This window comes from Cryptomeria japonica, chromosome 7 (assembly GCF_030272615.1).
Source record: "Cryptomeria japonica chromosome 7, Sugi_1.0, whole genome shotgun sequence".
Taxonomy (NCBI): domain Eukaryota; kingdom Viridiplantae; phylum Streptophyta; class Pinopsida; order Cupressales; family Cupressaceae; genus Cryptomeria; species Cryptomeria japonica.
The window spans coordinates 664,112,176-664,132,303 of record NC_081411.1 but is presented as its reverse complement, the minus strand read 5'-3'; the positions used below and the strand labels follow the sequence as shown (position 1 = coordinate 664,132,303).

Genomic DNA, 20,128 nt, shown 5'->3' with positions numbered 1-20,128 from the left:
AAATTGTGTGTCAATAAGTAGACTCGTGATTTCCATATTCTAATCCTGATAAAATTACGTAGTCTATTTTTCCTTTTCTTCTGCATCTGTATTCTAATCTTCATAAAAATAATGGAATTATGATAACTAATAAAAGAGTTTCGTTCGTTAGCTATAATGGAAATATAGTTAATTAAAGATTTAAAAGCCCTAACACTTCTAATGCATGCAACCAATAATTTATGCTGAGCAATTAACCGTTTTAAATAGTCTAGTTCAAAAGTTTATAAAAAGATACAGAAAATCACACATAGTTCATATAAATCAATGTAAAATCTTGACACATAATCTCTGTATACAGAATTGTTCTAGTATTCTGCCCAACGCCTACAAGACATTTATTTACAGAAAGAGGAGGGGACTCTAAGAAGCTGTATGATAACCTAAACCCTGCCCAAACAATCCAAGAATGTCCTGGTAAGATATCCTCAAAGGAAGGAACAAAATACTAATGATACAAATTTCAATAGTTTTCTATTTATTGCCCAGCCTTAGAAATGTCATTATTTGGCTCATGCATGTATACAGATTTAGAATTTCCTGAAAAAAAGCTTTTTTAGTAAACCAATGAACTAGCAGCACCAGAATGTACATATCATTTGCTTAGCTGAAAGAGCTCTAATGTGCCAGAAAATTCACAAGTGCTTCCTGGATCAGTTAACAATATTCGATCGAGCTTTATCAGATAGGCAGTGAAGATAATATCATGACTCCATTTCCTGGGAAGGTGGTGGACTCATCTTTCTCTTGTGCGAATCTGTGAAACCAGACAACAGTAAGTCCTATAGGTGTCTGATTTCTTACTGAAATTTGTAATTACAAGACATGAATGGAAGCAAGAATTCATTAAGAGCTTCATAACTTACCATCCAGTCCCCGACATTCAATTTCACGCCACTCTTGAACCAGTGCACAGCAGCAGCAAGTGATGTGTGTTAAGAAGTCGTCACACATGCCTCCCTACAAGAATGCAGCAAGCAACAAGCAGAGCAAATGATTTAAATTCCAACAGGGCAACATTTACTGTTAAGAGACTAAATCAATTTCCTAGAAAAAACTAATGCCTTGAAAGGTATAAAATCATGTTGGTTGTCAGCTTGTGTTGGAAATAAAGCACTAGTCCACTGTGAAAGAAACCACGTTTTCAGTATTATACAATTTATCATTTTAATTTGTTTTAAGCCATGCATGTCAGAGTATGAAGTCACCATGAACTATGTCAAGTTACTAGATTAAGCCATGCATGTCTGAGTATGAAATATGTCAAATTATGAATTATGAAACTAAGCAATGACTCATTAAACCACTTTTACTTTCCTTGACGGTACCTTGCTAATGGATAACTATGGTAAAACTGGGACTAGCAAGTTTTACTTTCCTTGATAGTACTTTGCTACTCAGATAATTGTAGTAATACTATAGCTAATACATGAACCAAATCCCAAATCTATTTATTGGATAAGAAGCCAGTGTAGGTTCACTCGATATGCAATCCTGCAAATAGTCTCATACTAATTTTAAATGTTAAGCCATGCATGTCAAAAGTATAAACTACTGTCCTAAGCAATCTGATTCTTCAAAAACAAGCGCTGAATTGTTAAAATATGGTTCGGGTACTACTTCAGGCCAGGGTGGTCTGGGTTCCCCCAGGGTTCAGCTTGGGCACTCTGGAGTACTTAGGGTGCCCAAGCCAAACCTTGGACGAACCCATAGGGATCAAGCATCAAACAAAGAACCCTACGTGCTGCCTTTGAATGAAAATCTGGATTTCTGAAAATAAAAATCCTCTTGATGTTAGGCATCTCTTGGAATCTGCTCTAGAACACAAATCTGTTGGAACCTGGGGAAAAAAATTGCTGCTGACAACAGATACTTTTGATGGAAATTTGATGAAGAATTTATTGCTTCTGAAAGCCGCTGCTCTGTTGAATGGTAATGTGACCCTGTTCTGCTGACCTGATGAAGATCATACCTGCTATGATGAAATTTGATGCTGCATAAAAACTAACTGTTGCTGGTCGCAGATGAAAATACAACTGCTGTAGATTGGAAGCATGAATATCAATTTCGCTGGTCTGCTGCTAAGAAATGAATGAAGCGTGAATGCTATTTTTGCATAAAATAATACTATTTCCAGCGCTTTGAATTGCTATTAGAAACTCAATCCTCTATAGTGGTTCTCTGATTCTACTTATATGATGAAGTTTATATCAATGAAATAAATATGGATGGATAGTTATATGCTTATATTAATGAAATATTATGTTTATCCAAATGGACAATTATTTTATATCAATTTTTATTATATTTCATTAATAAAAAATTACATTATATTTTATATTATATCAATGGGTATTCACTATTCTTGTATAATTTAAATTTTAATTAATACATACACACACACACACACAGATCTGTACCCAACCTGGGAAAAAAAATCCACCATATTGCATACCTGAACTTTGAACCCGTAACCAAACTGGCAACTTAACTGTTTTCAAATTGTAAAATTACAAATGGCTCATTAAATCACTCAACAATTTCTTCGATAGTAAATTGCGACTACAAATGATGAAAATGTGTTATTAAAATTGAATCTCAACCCCATGTTAATGTTAAATAGTGTTGGTTGTTTAAAAAATGAATGGTAGCAATGACAGTAAGTGTAGCTTTAATTTAAGTTTTGATATGAGATTAGATTGTGTTTCCATGCTCACGACTATAACTAGGTAAACTCTCTATCCAATCGGTATGATGGAACTCGACCCCTTCCTAAAAATTCAAGAAAGAGTTACATGATGGTGTAACCTGTTTCTATTTTCAGAATGTCAGCCATTCAAGAAAATCTTTTAGGGACTGAAAAGCTTATGTTTAATCTAGAAATTTCTCAACATGTAGTTCTCAATAACTTAGTTTATCCAAGAGCTTCTTCTCTGATAAATGAATTCAATACAAATAAAGAGTAGGAATTTAGATAGGAAAAGAAGATTTACCGCAATGTTCAACGTTTTTCTCAGCTTCCGACGGATACAGCATGTATAACAGCAGCAAGCAAATACAAGTGAATATGTCATCAGGTCATTGCAAGCCTGCTCTGGAGCTGTTAAAAAAGGGAAAGAGTCAAGGGCATAATTATCATTATATAACAAAGCATTTAACTTAGAATGTAGTGCATTAACTATAAATCGCAACTGATGCTTGGAAGTGCAACGAACCAAACCTATAAAATGCTCGTATAATAGCAATTGCAATGTAGTAATTAAACAAAACATGATTCTATCAAAAACACCCATATGGTCATCACATCTAAAACACACAATAAATGGATTACTACACTGAAGCCCATATATAAGAGAAGACAATACTAGAGGATGAATGTTTCTTAAAAAAAGGCAAGGGGTATATTTTCAGAAAAAAAAACTATTGTTGCCCTGTAGAACTAGTTTAATGCATCAGCATTTCTAAAATTAGAAATGAGATAAAATTATATTAGCGTTCATAGGTTACCAATGGAAACAGATTTACACCCAGTAAAGATGGAGAAGGAAATAACAAATAAGCAAGCACCAAAGTGAAAGAAATGAACAGTACAAACAAAAACTTTTTACAGTTTTACCAAGAGAATGTAAACCTATAAATAAAAGTACAAGAGCGAATAGCAATATAATATCTAGAAGAAAGAACGCTCCTCAACAAGTGCAGCTGGCAACAACCGAGATATCTAATCATCTATCATAACCTAAAACAGGATCTGTACAGGGAACAGGCACCCGAATCATCTCCCACAGTATAATTTGTAACTCTGTCTGCATTATAAAGAACGTTATTTTGATCACAAGTGGCTGGGCTGATAGAAAACCTGGAGAGCTATTCTTGAAGTAAAAGAATACTCTATGGTCTCTTTGCAATCAGGATCAAAGGCCTCTTGGAAGAGATTCTTGGCTATAGGACCTGGACTCACAGCACAGGTGTCCAGCTGTTGACTTGTTCTAGTTAAGTTTTTTGATGGTGCAAGCTGGTTTCTAACTAGGACAGAGGGACTCAATTGGTCTTATACTGTGGTTTTCATGAGTCAAGGGAGGCTGTAAAATGCTCTAGACAACTATGAAGTAGGATTTGAGTAGACAACGAAATACACTATTAGGCCCAGGAGAATCTCCTTGTGTTTTGATACCTGTCTTTAACTCTTGAATAGAAGAGCAGTACATCTATGATAAAAGTATTCGAAGAAAATATAGTGGCTGCCAAAGTTTCTTAATCATAGATTGCACAAAATAATATGAAATGTTCCTAAATTTCCATCTCTTGAGGACTAAGTTACCATGTCTTTGAAAACAGGTGCCAAATTGCAAAAAAATAGTTTGGGCAATCATTTGGGTCCTGGACAGCTTGGGTTCACCCAAGGTTTCGTCAGGGTACCCCAAGTACCCTGTGGGTCCATCTGGGGACCCATGTCAAAATCAGACATATCCAGCATCAAAAGAGGAACCCTAATTGCTGCCTTGATATGAAAATCTGGATTTCCTGATAACTCTTGAATAGAAGAGCAGTATATCTATGATAAGAGTATTTGAAGGAAGTATAGTGGCTGCCAAAGTTTCTTAATCATAGACTGAACAAAATAATATGAAATGTTCCTAAAATTCCATCTCTTAAGAACTAAGTTACCATGTCTTTGAAAACAGGTGCCAAATTGCAAAAAATTAGTTTGGGTGATCGTTTGGGCCCTGGACAGCTTGGGTTCACCCAAGGTTTGGTCAGGCTACCCCAAGTACCCTGTGGGTCCATCTGGGGACCCATGTCAAAATCAGAAATATCCAGCATCAAAAGAGGAACCCTAATTGCTGCCTTGATATGAAAATTTGGATTTCTTGAAAATAGAAACCCTTTCAATGTCAACTGTTTCGAATGTGTTAAATAGAACATACATATGTTGAAATCTGGCAACGATGTGGCTGCTAGCAAGTCCTTTTGATGGAGATTTGATAAAGAATTCATTGATGCTGCTCTGTAGAATGCTAATGTGACCTTGCTCTGCTGACCTGATGAATATTCACCTGCTAATGTGACCCTGCTCTGCTGAATGCTAATGTGACCCTGCTCTGCAGACCTGATGAACATTCACCTGCTACAAAGAAGCCTGATACTGCATAAAAATTGGCTGATGCCAGTCGCTGATGAAAATACAACAGCTGTAGACTGAAAGCATAAAAATAAATTGCACTCGTCTGCTGCTATGAAACAAATAAAGAATGAATGCTTATTTATGCATTGAACAATGCTATTTCCAGCACTATCATTTGCTATTTGAAACTCAATCCTCTGCAGGGGTTCGCTGATTCAACTTAAGTGATGAAGCTTCTATCTATGAAATAAGCGTGTGGGTGGATAATTGTATGTTTATATTGATGAAATTTTAAGTTTATTTATTTATGGACACTTATATTAAATATGTTGACTTTTATTACATTTCATTTATATATATAAAATGTGTATTACTTTTTCTATATATTTCAAATTTTAATATAACAAACCCACACCCTAACCAGTAACTTAGCTTAAGGATGACAAATTCTGCAAATTCTCTGTTCTTAAGGGATACAGTGATTAGTCTCAATATAAAACATGACAGCGTGAAGTATCATTTAGCTAAAAGGGTGTGTGATTGGTGCTAGCTTGGGGCTGAGATGCTGAGGGGGATAAAGCAAATCACCCGAATCAACTCCAGATAAACATTCTTAACAACTATGCTTTTTTCAGCTGAGAAAGGAGAAGTTGGGGAGGATCATATGTGAAGTCCTGCACATAGGAGAATGATCAAGGATGGCCCCATTGTACCAGCAATTGCCTAATTCTTCAGAACAAGGAAAAGAACAGGGAGCAAGTTCCAAAATAGAGAAGTGGGCAAGGAAATTGCAACTCCATTGACCTGAAGTTAATTTACCACGTCTTGAACTATTTGGAGGTAAGGAGTCAAAAGCTACTGTTAAATCGGGAATATGAGCATTAATGTTTTGAAAAATGCTTTGGGAAATTGTTTACTTGCATCAGAACATGCATTGGACAATAATGGCTAAATTCTCTCTGAACACATTCATCAATGGGCTCAAGATTAGGGGTTCAAATGTCCAAACAATAGAGAATAGTAGCTTTTGTAATAGATATCAGGAGATTAGTTTGGACAAAATATCCTAGAAACAGAGTTCAAAATCTGGAGCTCGAGACTACTCAAGATGCATATTTGTTACATATCTGTAACTGAAAAATTGCCTTCAATGTGAACAAAGGGTCGATCAAACTGCAACCTACAAGCTCTAGCAACATCAACCAGATCCTGCCAAAGGTTTAAGTGACACTTCTGAAGCATCTGCAGATCTGTTAAAAACTACTACCTTAGTCTTGCTAAGGTCAACCATCAATTGTGAGAAATCATGGTCATGAGCCAGAGAATTTGACTGCCTCTACAAAGCTGATATCTAATAGGAGATTAACATACCACGTTGTCAGTAAAATGGAGCACAACCATCATCAAAATATGGTAAAGATGCAACAGTTGACGTAAGGAACTATTTAGCTTCATTAGTGCATAGGCCAAAAAGGCTAAAATTGTAACACCAATATATATACAAATCAAGATATAAATCTGGTGAAGATTGTTTGAAGAACAGAATTCATACTGCTGCCTTTTACAGGAGACGGGAGACATAACTCTCTTACGATAAAATCATGATATCTCTCATTGTAAGTTATAACCCTAATCACCAGATAGCAGATATTAAAGGATAAAATACATAACATGCAGAGTGCAAACACCTAGAGATATTTATTTATAACGATCAGAAATTCCACCAAAACTGTGGTGATGTAAAACAGTATTATCAAATGCACTCCAACATGGCATTAGAATTTGACCATACACTAGCCTTTCTAGTAGCCAGATGTTATAAAATGTGTGTGTCTTTTGCCTGCAGTCCAGCTGAAAGCGACATTTCACAGTATGGACAAGTAATATGGTATTGTAGATCATGCACGTCTGCAGCAATCTTCCACTTACCATTAATCCATGTATTTGTCATCAGAAACCTGTCAAATTTTTATACAGGGTATTTCCTTCATTTGGGTATAGCCTAATTGCAAAAACTACAACCTGACACTCATGTTTCTGTTTTGTGCACTAGAAAACAAGCTTCAAGTGGCATACAGGATACTTTTTGTTGTAGTGATTTTTCTTTAGTTTTACATGTTTTCAGTATGCCAAGTTTTCCTGAGAATTTGCTATTTGCCGATTGATTTACCCTTAGGCTTCCAGAGACATTGCAGATTTCAACTTATCTGGCATTTATGACATTTGAATCAGTACTGTTGTGCATGACAGATTTACATTTAGAACTTTGTAATTTTCTGATGTATTGATGTTGGACAGATGGATGGATATCAAGAGATTGAAATAGATATCTGATATACAGATCAGTATTTTATATGTAAATATGTTTCTTCTGCCAAAATGTTTCACTCTATTTCCCATTTCTCGTTTCTGCCAACATAGGGCAAAAGCATGTATATTTCCTCTGCAAGAAATCGAGGTCTGCTAATGAATTTTTTGTCTTCTATCTCAGTGGTGATTCTGCTAATTTATAAATGATGCCAATTCCTTATTCTTCCATATATGAGCAAACCATCTTGTAATACTTTCCAGATATTACCAGTTATAGGGAGTGATTGCTCAACCGAGCACATATGGCTATTAGTGCTTGAAGTTTTATTGGTGAAAATGAGTTACTGAACCGCCTAAAGAAATTAACCTAAATATTATTGAGAGAGCCTGTGATCACCCTACATTGATGAAGTAACAGACTATGTATTTATATATATAGACATCATAATGTAACTGGTAACATGTCCAATAATCATCAGGCTGGGACAATTCTATACCAATGTGACCATAACTTGATCTTTATGGAGCACCACATTCATAACAAACCTTTCATTGAATTTAATCTTTGAGTTGGGTACTTACATGCAAAAATCTGTAGACCACTCAGAGAACTCAACTGTCAGTAGCACACCCCACTTTCTGGTCAAGTACAATTTTTGTACTTAAGATTCTTGTAATAATGAACATTATTGTATATTTATTCAATGGTGTGTGCCTGGGTCATGTGATTGGCTTTGATGGAATGCATTCACATATCATTATCTGCAGATTCTGCACCTATGTTCTCCTTCATTATAGATACAATCAAACTTCAGACTTAACGTACTACAATGTTAAGCTCATACAACACGATCTACCTATTAGATATAATCAGCAAATTCGAATTGGTCTAAGCTCCTGTTCTGATGGATGCTAAATAACTGAACAGCTTATTTGTGAAGTTGACAACTGCAAAACCATGGTTCAAAGATTCTGCCATTATAATGAAGGGCAACAGAAATAAGCAGCCACCGTATCTAAATCTCCAGTTAGCTTTAAAAGTTTTCAAGGCATTCCCATTGACAAGCATAGATGAGGGCACTATAGAAGAAAAGTTGTGAATCCAACCAACTCATTCGTCATCAAATCTGTATCTCAGCGGCATCTTACAAACAAAACCCCACTCAACATCATCAAATGTTTTCAACATATCAAGTTTAAGCTATGTTACTGGATCCACTTGTAGACCAGCCGGATCCGAGTTCAATATTATCTGGTCTAATCTTCCTGTGGAGAGGGGTGTTGGGTTCATTTGGGATGAACACAAGGAGGATCTGGAAGAACCCAGGCAAACTGAGGATGAACCCGTCCTGTTTTTTTTGCCGTTTTTTTTTGGCTTTTTCAAAACAATATTCCACCTTTGACTTTGCCTTAAAAATTATGAAAATGGTGTGCACCATAAAGGTCTGTGGTTTTGAAGGTCCTCATTTGGGCTTGGTGGTGCTGCCCCAGACCTCCACACCCTACTGGGGGCACTGTCCCTGAATCCCCACGAAACTATTGGATATGGAGCTAGAGCAAACTGACTTGGATGCTTCTACTTTCAAACATGTTGCACTTGAGTCCAAAAGTGAGCACAATTTTAGTGCAAGTGGACTGGTAGTGGCATTGCTTGTGGTTCTTCAAATGTTCCTACATCATCTAATGTCAATGATGATGCTGATGTTGATGATTTAGAAAATCCTTATGATGCTGAAAATTGATTGTTGAACTTGAAATTGTTATTTTAAAATTGCAATTTAAGTTTGAACAATGAATATTTTATAATATTTATTATTTATGTTTTAAATGACATTAGAGTTTATAGTGGTTTTGTTGATTATTTTATGCTGTGGTAATCTAAACATAATTCATTTTTCACGTGATAATCAATTTACCTATTCTCTATGGAACCGCCTTATTGATCAGAGATGAGCTGAGGAAGCATTAGCTTCAAGCAATTAACTATCATTAATCATCCTTATGATGATTTGGCAGACCAGGTTACAAAGTAACATTGAGGAATAAGAATCAAACAATTCTGCATCCAAGTTCTTGGAAGCAACATGTGTGTCATATCAGAGACACATGCAAGCCTAAGGGCAACTTAAGAGAATTTTGCATTGCTCTAGATATAGTGATGACACTTTAAAGTATTCAAGATTTATTCATGAATTCAAATTATCTACACTAAGGGGAAGACGAGAACACTTTCTGGAAAACAATATCAAGGAGCAAAGATGTCTGTAAATATGTCTATAAACCAACAAACATTTGATGTGCTGTAATGCAGAGTTAATAAACTTACAGATTTTCCCATTTGAGGCCACTGCAGCTATATTTGAAAATGTCCCACATGGGTAAATGCAAGTTCTAAAACCTGTAACAACATTTGATGAGCACAAAAATAATCAACATTAGAGATATTAAACATGCAATGACTTACAAGTTTCAAAAAGATTTATGTCCCTAGCTTCTACCCCAAGAACTCAATCTCAATCTCTAGGTAAATTCGAAAGAAAATAATTCTTTTACATGCATTTAGTTATATCCTAAACATAGACAACATACAGATTGCAAAAATGTAAACATGCAGCTATTATACACCTGAAGGACAACTTCAACTTTCAAGCTGTGTATGCTACAAACATGGATGAAGAGGGGTGATACTTTCCTCACTCAAAATGTAAGAATCCTTGAAAAATAGTCATCTTTTATATCCTTTACATATTCAGTAGGCATGTTCTATGAGTAGAGGCAATCAGACCAAGAGTGGCCATCCAAAATAAGCAGTCAAAATCCATGAAGGCGTTTGAAAAGTTGAGTAAATCTGAACCATATAAATTATCTACCCTATTTAACTATTTGAAGCTTCAGAAGTTGAGCAACTTGTTACCATGTGACATGTTTGAGAACAATGTGTAGACTCTCTCATCCTTTAGTAAGATAGGTTTTGTTTATCATCATTTCATTTGTCTGATTCATTTGAATGCAGTAATTTCTTGAATATATGTTGTTCTCAATTAGCAATATTGTCTTTGATCCTTTCTGTAGGATTGGAGGACACATTAGCTGTCAATCATTTACCTGGGACTTGATTGGCTTGCTTTTAACACAACTCCCTTCTCTTCGGATTAAATTTGTCAAAAACTACTAATTCTAGTTGGATGAAATAACCTTTGATCTTAATTTCAATTATCTTCTTACATGACATCAAGGTACAAGTGTTCAGAAGGAGCATTTTATTCTAGACTTCAAGTATGGGAAAAAAACAGTTAATTGAAAAAAAACCACAAATATGGAAGAAAACAGTAAATTAAATATTAAAATTTAAAAATATAAAAAATAGAGATCATTTGCGTTTTTTAGAATTACAAATAACAAAAAAAATACAAACTTTAACGACAATCATATTAACATTTGCATATCCTTACAATTCTGCACATTCTTCCTACACTTCTTATAGACTGTAGATAAGTTTTTTGGCTGTGAAATATCCTGAATACCATAACCAATAACCAAATTGTAATTATTGCTCTGATGTTGTGCCATTAACAGTTTTAAAGTTTTGACCTTCATACCTAACATTTATTTGATTGAACTTTACCTCTTTGCATCTGAACTTATATCATATTAAATAATTTGTCATGTTTGAATATTCAAAGTTCAAACATTTGTTGACTACTTGTCCCCACTTTTTACATCTTTTATAAAATAATAACGGTGGGAATGTAATAAAATACCATAGTAACTTTGCATGACACAGTAATCCCTTTATTCATTCCAACGTGTTGACAACTTCTAAAATTTGGGAAGAATAAGCTGACCAAAATCCTATCAGATTATCATCAAGGATTTTGAAATTTGTAATAATTACGCATTCAAGTCAATTTAGCTGTTAATCAATTTACTTGACTAACATCTCATTTTAACTTACAATTCCAATTGACACGGACAAAGTGGCAGAATCATTTAAAAATTAGAATGTGCTATCTCCAAAAGATGGTTTCTTTTTCTCCTTGGACGATGTTGTCTGTTTGCTTTTACTGTGTAATACATCAGCAACCATTTACGCTGGAAGTATTGTATAAAGTGGCATTGTTGTCTACTTTTAAACTTACCCTGAAATCTCAAAGAAGGAAAAAAGCTAGGAAATATCTCATCTGAGTAAGTTTAATTTTTACTTCTGTAGCTATGTTGAGGCCATTTGTATGATTGATGTGACAAAGGGCTTTATGATTAGAAGCTTTTTAGAATTTTACTAACTAATTTCATTTATTGTATCATGAATATCTAGTCACTCATTTCCTTCTCATTTTCAAGAAAAACACACTTTAATGGTACATTATATTTAAAAAGGCGTACTCAGATTCATTAAATCAAATAAATGGACAACATACAATGCCAGGACCATGCACAAACACACTTTAATGGTACATTATATTTAAAAAGGCGTACTCAGATTCATTAAATCAAATAAATGGACAACATACAATGCCAGGACCATGCACATTACAATTCACTATTATTGCAATTAAAAAATTATTTGACATAGTTGCAGCACTAATTTTCAAGAAATAGGATGAGCTCCATGTTTTGAGCCGAAAAGTGTAAATGAAAAGAAATCTCGATAGCATGGATGGAAACAAACAGTTAATTAAAAAAAATCCAAGGAGACAAAGGGATCATACATGCAACGAAGTAAGAGCTTACATAAAGAAGGCTCCATACAACAACCAAAGAGATCTGTCTGCCATTCTCCATACCGATGGGAACCTCTTTCCGATATCAAATCACGTCCTGAGGAAACTAACGAATCCTGTCTGCATCAGAAACACTGCATAGTCCATCAGCTTCGGCTCTATTATTGGTTTACAAAACATTTACATATTTGATGAAAAAAATAAAAAAACAAGAAACATTTTAAAATCCTGATATATTCATACTTGCTGAAACTTTAGCAAATATGCAACAGACATACTTGTGAAGTTTTTGTTTGGACATATTGAATTAATTTGTCCCAGCTAAAGAGGATATTTTGTATCACATAAAAACCAAAAAAGCACCATTTAAAAATCATAACATGCAAGACATGGGCAAAAAATACTCAAGGCAACTTTTGAATATTAGTGACTTGTATGTGTTGTTTCAAGGAATAAATATTAATAAGCCATGGTAGTATTGAGTCAAATGAATCTTTGAGGGCAAGAAAGCTGATCAGAATTTAGTTTTAATTCCTGGAAATTGAGTTATTTAATGGCTAACTTAATTTTTCCTTTTTCTTAAATTGTTTGGAGTATATATTAATTGGTTGAATCATTTTCTACTGTTAATGATTAAAGTTGACATATTTTTTTCTGAGAAGTTCAAAAATTTTCAGATATATCATAAAATCAATGGACACCGAGCAGACTTTGGCTTTCTTTTTCTGTACATTTGCAGGCCTTCGGATTCCTCAAAAGGGAGGGCTTAAAATACTTGTTTTAATGTATAACCACAAAACAGAAAAATCCATTTAAGATATAAATCTTATGTAATTGGCGATGATAGATGATGAAATGTTATGGGATTATTGCATTAGTGCTAGTAGATTAAACAAAGGAATATTTTCTTGGCCTTAGGGGAAAAGCAATCAACTTTAATTATTATGTTCTCCTTTGTACTACATTATTGGATCATGTTGATCTTGGATTATGACCTTTTAGAGAAGTTTGTGTCGCATGTATAACTCTATATAATCTGTGGAATTTTAAAGATGGTGTTTCTTTTAAATCTTGAATGATATCTATGTTGTATTGGGATCACTAACACCAGAATGACATTAATGAATTCACCAATGCAAATATGAAATCCTAAAATTTTGCTAGGATTGAGTGTAAGACATAGTTGTTATTAGCATCCTTGATATATCTAACAAGCTATGATAAGATGAGGAACTGATAATAGCAGAAAGCAAACCATTTCAAAATATATATTTTAAATCAATACAATTCAAATACAGGAAAGTGACCTTAAAATCCTCTTTAAACATCAAATATTGATCTTCATTGAACATTGAACATTAAACATACCACTTATCTCTAAACATTGTCTTATTAAAAATCCTCTTGATTGGTTATTCGGATACATCGAGAACCCAATTAATCTCCATATTAAGTCAAACCTCAAAATCTATCAAGCAGTTTAGTTTCTCTTTCCAACAGACCATTCATTCATTCATCACAAACACAAAAATAGATACCTCACAGCTGTCATCAAAATCAGTGCACATGAACCAGCCCTTTTGGCAACATCTACAACAAGTAAAGACTTATAAGTACCTATGCTCATCCAATCCGCTTGTTGGCTCCATACCCATACACTCAAATGAGAACCAAGGGCTTGGCCTAAGTGAGCTTACGAGAGGAACTTCCACCACACAACCTCAACCACACCCACCATTAGCGAGTGTTAAAAGTAAGCATTAGCGAGCAATAATTATCAGTGGCTCCTGTGAATTAAGCTTGTACAATTTTGGTGGGGCATGCTTCTCTCTCTCACACAATTTTGGTGGGGCTTGCTTCTCTCTCTCTCTCTCTCTCTCTCTCTCTCTCTCTCTCTCTCTCTCTCTCTCCTACAAGCACTAAGTCAAGTAAATGACAGAGATCCCAAGATAATATAGGGACTTCTGAATCTCGTTTGTCAAAGATAAGGACGTAACATGATTGGCCATCAATCACCTAATCTCTTCCAATAATAATACCAATCACCTCACCTATCCTCACAATTGACCTAACTTATAATTAAGTTGTGGCACATGGTGGTTCTAAGGAGTTGCCTACTGCTGCATCATATGTCCCCGAAGGTCAAGGAGAGGATGGAAGATGTTTTAGCTTTGTCTTTAGCATATGGCATGGACTTTTGGCATTTTTGGCAAGAGCGGCCCCATCTATAGTGACCCTCCATTCTAATCGCACATCTTCATCGACTAGTCAGCAACAACTCCTTTCACCTTACCTTCATTAGTTACAGCTTGGGTATAACTTTTCAGAGTTGAGCAGGGATGTCACCATCTACCACAACATTGGGACCAAATAATTAACAATCCGGCCATCAATTTGCAGTATCCTATTCTCTACCTTGTTCTACCAACCCCATCAATTCAATTCTCTAGATTGTAAAGTTGCTTCATAGTAGGGGAGCTCTAGGGCACGCCATCACTACAAAGGCCACAACCTTCTCCTTATGAATAATGTTTCCACTACCCAAGTATTATGAGAGGAGGTTAAGCAAGGGCACTTCCCCCTCTTCCCCCATGCATATGATTTAAGCCTTCTACAAAGAAATCCAATGCTCTTTTTTCACCTTTAACCAAAGCCAAAGTCATTGGATCTTATGCTTGTTTGTTGCACTCATGATACTATTACAATAGTTTCCAAATTTTTCTTTCTTGTTTCATTAAAAATGTCATCTTTTCACATTTTTAAGACTTCATGCTGCCCAGATGGACTCTAAATTCTGAACTGACAATGTATATTGCACTACTTCAGGACTCTGAACATTGTGAGAGTTGAATTAGTTTATTGTGTATACTGTATATCAGCTCAAATGGGTAATCTCACATGTTTCTGCCATATACATATGCAAAAATACTGCAAGTTGTGGCCATGCATTCTTCTTGCAAAGGAGAAGAAATTACATAAAAATGGCGGGGAAGGGGAACTCCTCTACCCAACCAATCTTCTATTCAACTTCTAATGGTTTCTCCCTTGCTCACATATTTTGGTGCTCTTGTTCTACATCCAGTCGTAGGGTTTCCTTCTTAGATTGAAGGAGGATCACATAGGAGAGAATATTCAACCTGTTGTCCCATATTTCGAAGTTTATAGTATCTGTTTGGTTGATCTTCTTGGGATTGTATGCAGTTCTCCTGAAAGACATTTTTGTGTTCAGTTTTCTCGTTGGTTTGTTCAAGTGGCCACCTGGGAAAATGATTAGCGTTGGAAAACAAATATCCAATATACCAAATTATTGCAAGATATTAATTTACATCAATGTACAAGAGAAATATTGTGGGCAAACATGCCCTGATCTTCAATATACTCATAAATAGATATATTTTAAGATAAGTTTGTATCAATATGTTAAAATACTGCTTAAAAAAGGAATAACTCCAACATTATTTTCACAATCAGATCCAAACCTGCTATTCTACTCTACCTTTGCTACTTAATGGGATATTTTATGATCCATCTACAATGATATATGTCTCATATATCATTAGTGTTCAGATTTCTCATTGGTTTGTTCAAGTGGCCACCTGGGAAAATGATTAGTGTTGGAAAACAAATATCCAATATACCAAACTATTGCAATATATTAATTTACATCAATGTACAAGAGAAATATTGTGGGCAAACATGCCCTGATCTTTAATATACTCATAAATAGATATATTTTAAGATAAGTTTGTATCAATATGTTAAAATACTGCTTAAAAAAGGAATAACTCCAACAACATTATTTTCACAATCAGATCCAAACCTGCTATTCTACTCTACCTTTGCTACTTAATAGGATATTTTATGATCCATCTACAATGATATATGTCCCATATATGTCACCGTTTACCAAATAATAGTTCGGGATAGTAAGTTTTTACACATTCAGCCAGTGACCATCTAATAACTAGAAACAACTTATCTCACAAGTTATCCATTTGAATAATTACAACCGTTACCCTTTGCGCCCATTCTATCAGAATATAGTTATAGTTACAAGTTATGTCTTTAGGCCTATAACATTCCATGCCCCTTAATATTTTTCACACTCAAAAATATAAGGGGTCTTTGAATGTGACAAAGCTGAATGTAGCAATAATATTGTGGGGTCATGGGATTAGGATGACTCAGGGTAACCTCTTTGTTTGATTTTGATTAAAACAGTCAATTGTATGTATTCCATAAACTCCTTGGTTATGGTGGTTTGATCAGTTTCTTTTTGTGGGTTAGTTCTCTAGTATTTTCTAAAACTCAGTTACTTCTGTTGAAACAGACTAGACTTATATTGTAATCTTTTGTCTACTATGTTCAATGGAAAAAATATAAGGGTAGTGGTAAGACTTCTTAAATATGTGTACACTGAACATCATCCTTATGTAATCCCAATAAGTATTGGTCCTCAACAACACCATGTATCTACTATACTCCTCTGATTCACACTTGTCCACAGTTGTTGCTCCTCCTACATGATACATAACCATGGTTGTTGGTTCTTTCATTTGTAGTATGTTCAAAGCTGAAAATATAATACAGTGTAGAGATTCATAATCAATAAAACTCAGCAAGTTGTTTCTTTGACTTTGACAAGGGGAAAAATCTTGGCAAAATCTCAGTGATTTATAAAAACATATATAATGCATAAATTATGGTTTTGACTTATAATTGTTTATTTTTGAAGTTTGAATTGTTCTTTATTTTTTGGCAAACTTGGCTGGGTCAATAGTCAAGACTTGCGAGTCACCTAAAACAAGCGAGTCTCAACAGAATCGCATATATTTACTGTCAGACTCAACCAAATCTGTAAGTCTCGCCTACTAACTTAGCAAGATTGACACACATTCGGATCTGCAAGACCTCACCAAGTCTCAGCACAGCAATCCAAAGCCACTGGCTTCTCAGTGCCAAGCATATCCATAATGTCGCATTCTTTACTCCATGTATACCCACAGTAATTGCTCTTTTGATGCTCGACATTATGCCTCCATTATTGTTACCTCTCATGGTAATGTGGAATATGGATATTGATATACTGTAATATTTGTAGACTTAAGTTCCTTTTCTTTCACTCTTGACTCTTGAACAATTTTCCCACCTTCTCTTTGAACTCTTTTTTTTTCTTTTTGGCTTTTTGCTTTTTCCTTTATCCCTTTTTTCCTTTTGTATTTTTAAGGTTACTTAGATATGCCTTATGCACACCCTTTTGATATCATTTCACACGCTTGTGCTTTGTCAGTCCTATTCAGTGCATTTGCCCACCCATGGACATTAATATCAATTACTTATTTATTATCTATCTTCTCCAGATACATTGCCCAATTTGGTCAGTAGTAGATTTTGACAAAATATACTGTTATATATTAGGAAATGCAATAATTGAGACAATGGAAAAACATTTAAAAATAATACAAAGTCAAAAAACATTGAAAGTCATTTCTCAAATCTTTCTAACATGTCTAAATTCTGGGTAAAGTGCAGGCTGGCTTCGTGTTTTTTAACAGACAGAAGCACCGCTCAACTTGATAGCGTGAGGGCTGAGCAATTAATTCTCCAAAGTCTTCATTTCTTAATTGGCAGGAGGACAACCCATCTTATTCTGTTATTTTCTTTTTCCATTTTTTCCCATGATCCATTTTTGACTTGATATTGAAAACAAAGATCTTTGTATTTTGGGCTTGTGTATCTATAAACAGATTCAAGTATGACATCCACGAACTTACACTTGGTACACATATATATAGTCGTGTAGACAGATTGAATGGTTCAACGTATTTCCTCCAGAAAGCAGATCTTTTGTGGACAGTCTTCCGTGCTCTAACAGTTTAATGTTGAATTAACCTCCATGTACAAAATGGCTCTAAACTGTTATTCAACTAAAAGTTGTCACCACTACCAATAAGATGAGATTACAAGTTTGATTTCCTTTCAACAAGTCTCTAGCCAGCAATGCTCTCCTGTTTATGTTTTTGCTTCTGTATAGCAAGATGGATGCCACAAAGAGTTGAAGTTCTTCAAATTTTTTATGAATCCACTTTGATTCAGCCAGATTTTTTCTAATGAACAAACAACATTGGAATCACATGTTGTAAATTTCAGCAGGTGTGCACAATCAAATGAGCTTAGCCAAATACAGAGGACGGCCTAGATTCCTCACTCTCCTTTCTACTCCACCTGAGTAGGCCTTATCTCAGCCACAACAAGCTCATCAGAGATTCAGAAGCCTTCCAAAACATTTTTTTTTTCTGTTTAAAAGATGCAGGCATGGAGGGACCTGTTCCTCACTCTCATATCTACTCCCCCCATCAGAAGGCTTGATCTCAGTCACAAAATGCTCATAGGAAGCCTTCTGCAATATTTTTTTCTTTATGGACCCTATGACATCGTAATGATACCAGGTGTGCCCAATTTTAGGAAAACGGGCATATGAGAGCAATCCCACGAGACCCCAATTGTAGGAAAAATATGGGGACCTCCCAATTTCATCAAAAAGGAGAATTATCGCAGAGGAGAGTGGGGGTATATTCTGTCCCTGCCCCTTCTCCTGACATCCCAGACATCTAAATTTCCAATATAGGTGTCTAGTCCCCAGTGAACATTGATATTTTGTCTTGCTTTGTGCTTACAACTATTGAAAAAAAGATACAAGAGAGAAAACTTTGGCAAGTATTTTTGCTTGATAATGTATTGGCATATGTTGCAAAAGAGAATTTCATCATCCAAGACGAAAGAGTACCTCTAAGAAGAAGAAACAATAAAAGGGGTTTACATGTTCATATATTGAATTATTATCAATTGACAAGGTGCAAAAGGCAGTACTCTATAGTAGCTTGTGTTAACTACTTTGCAATTAAAATTTTATAGACAAATTAAAAAACAGGATAAGGGAATTATTCATAATTATCAACTTCTCCTAAAATTACTTCAAGAGTATTCATCCATTGTCAAACACCTTCAAGATTGTTCATAATTCAGATCTTATCAAGGCCTTTAAAATTATTCAAACCTTGTCAATGCCTTGAAGATTATCATGCATTGTCAACAGTACCATTTGTGTAGGACTGTCCCATACAACAAAGTGCAGGACCAAATATTAGATAATTCTTTTGAACAATCATAGACATACAATCTCTAAAGCTATGGATTAGAGTTATGTCTCCAGAAACCTTGTGGAGCCCAAAGGTTTTTTTATTTGATTTTGTTTGAAAGTTGTTGAATCAAGCAGTTTTTTATGTCTGCTGGCCATTCATGATATGTTTTTTTCTGATTTAAAGTTCACTTCAAATTTTTGAATTTTCATTTATTAATATTCTTATTATATTTATTTTATTAAATTTTTATACATCTAAAAGTTTTGTTTAGTGACACGCCCCATCCCCTTGTATCCTATTTACTGAGAAATGACATCCCTGCCCACATTCACACCTCATCTCTAGATTACTATGATATTACCTCATCTCTAGATTACTATGAATCTATGATATTATTGTTACATGTGAAGTATGTCTTTAAACTAGCATTAACATATACCAGCCCCTGGTTTTCAAGCATTTGCCATTCTTGGAGAAGTATGTCTCTAAATCAGTATTAGCATGGACCAGCCCATAGTTTTCCAAGCACTCGCCATTCTCAGAGTCCCACTAATTAATCCACCTAAATGCTTTTACTCAAATCTTACTGAAAATGCAATATCAAGCTTATAGATAAAGGCTGCAGTTCTGAATCTATCGTTATTAATCATGGTACAATAATGAAATTGTCAGTAAAGCACAAAATGCCAATTAACCTAGCAGTACACCACAGGAAGGCTTCCTTAGTATCTCTTATCTTCACTAACATAAGACACCTCTAGAATTCTAAACATATTAAAAATTGTTAAGCA

At 34.9% G+C, this 20,128-nt stretch overlaps 1 protein-coding gene across 3 annotated transcripts in view; it reads right to left on the bottom strand.

Moving 5' to 3' along the window:
* Window positions 1–299: 299 nt before the first annotated feature.
* LOC131071180 (protein MID1-COMPLEMENTING ACTIVITY 1) overlaps window positions 300–20,128 on the bottom strand; it is a 44,729-nt gene continuing 24,900 nt past the window's right edge. For all 3 annotated transcript variants that reach the window (XM_058006896.2, XM_058006897.2, XM_058006898.2), the window contains exons 4-8: window positions 12,206–12,315; window positions 9,801–9,872; window positions 3,033–3,139; window positions 906–999; window positions 300–796 (exon numbers count right to left, since the gene is read on the bottom strand). In XM_058006896.2, the coding sequence (XP_057862879.1) occupies window positions 744–796; window positions 906–999; window positions 3,033–3,139; window positions 9,801–9,872; window positions 12,206–12,315 (436 nt within the window). In that variant the 3' untranslated portion in view covers window positions 300–743. The remainder of the gene's footprint in view (window positions 797–905; window positions 1,000–3,032; window positions 3,140–9,800; window positions 9,873–12,205; window positions 12,316–20,128) is intronic.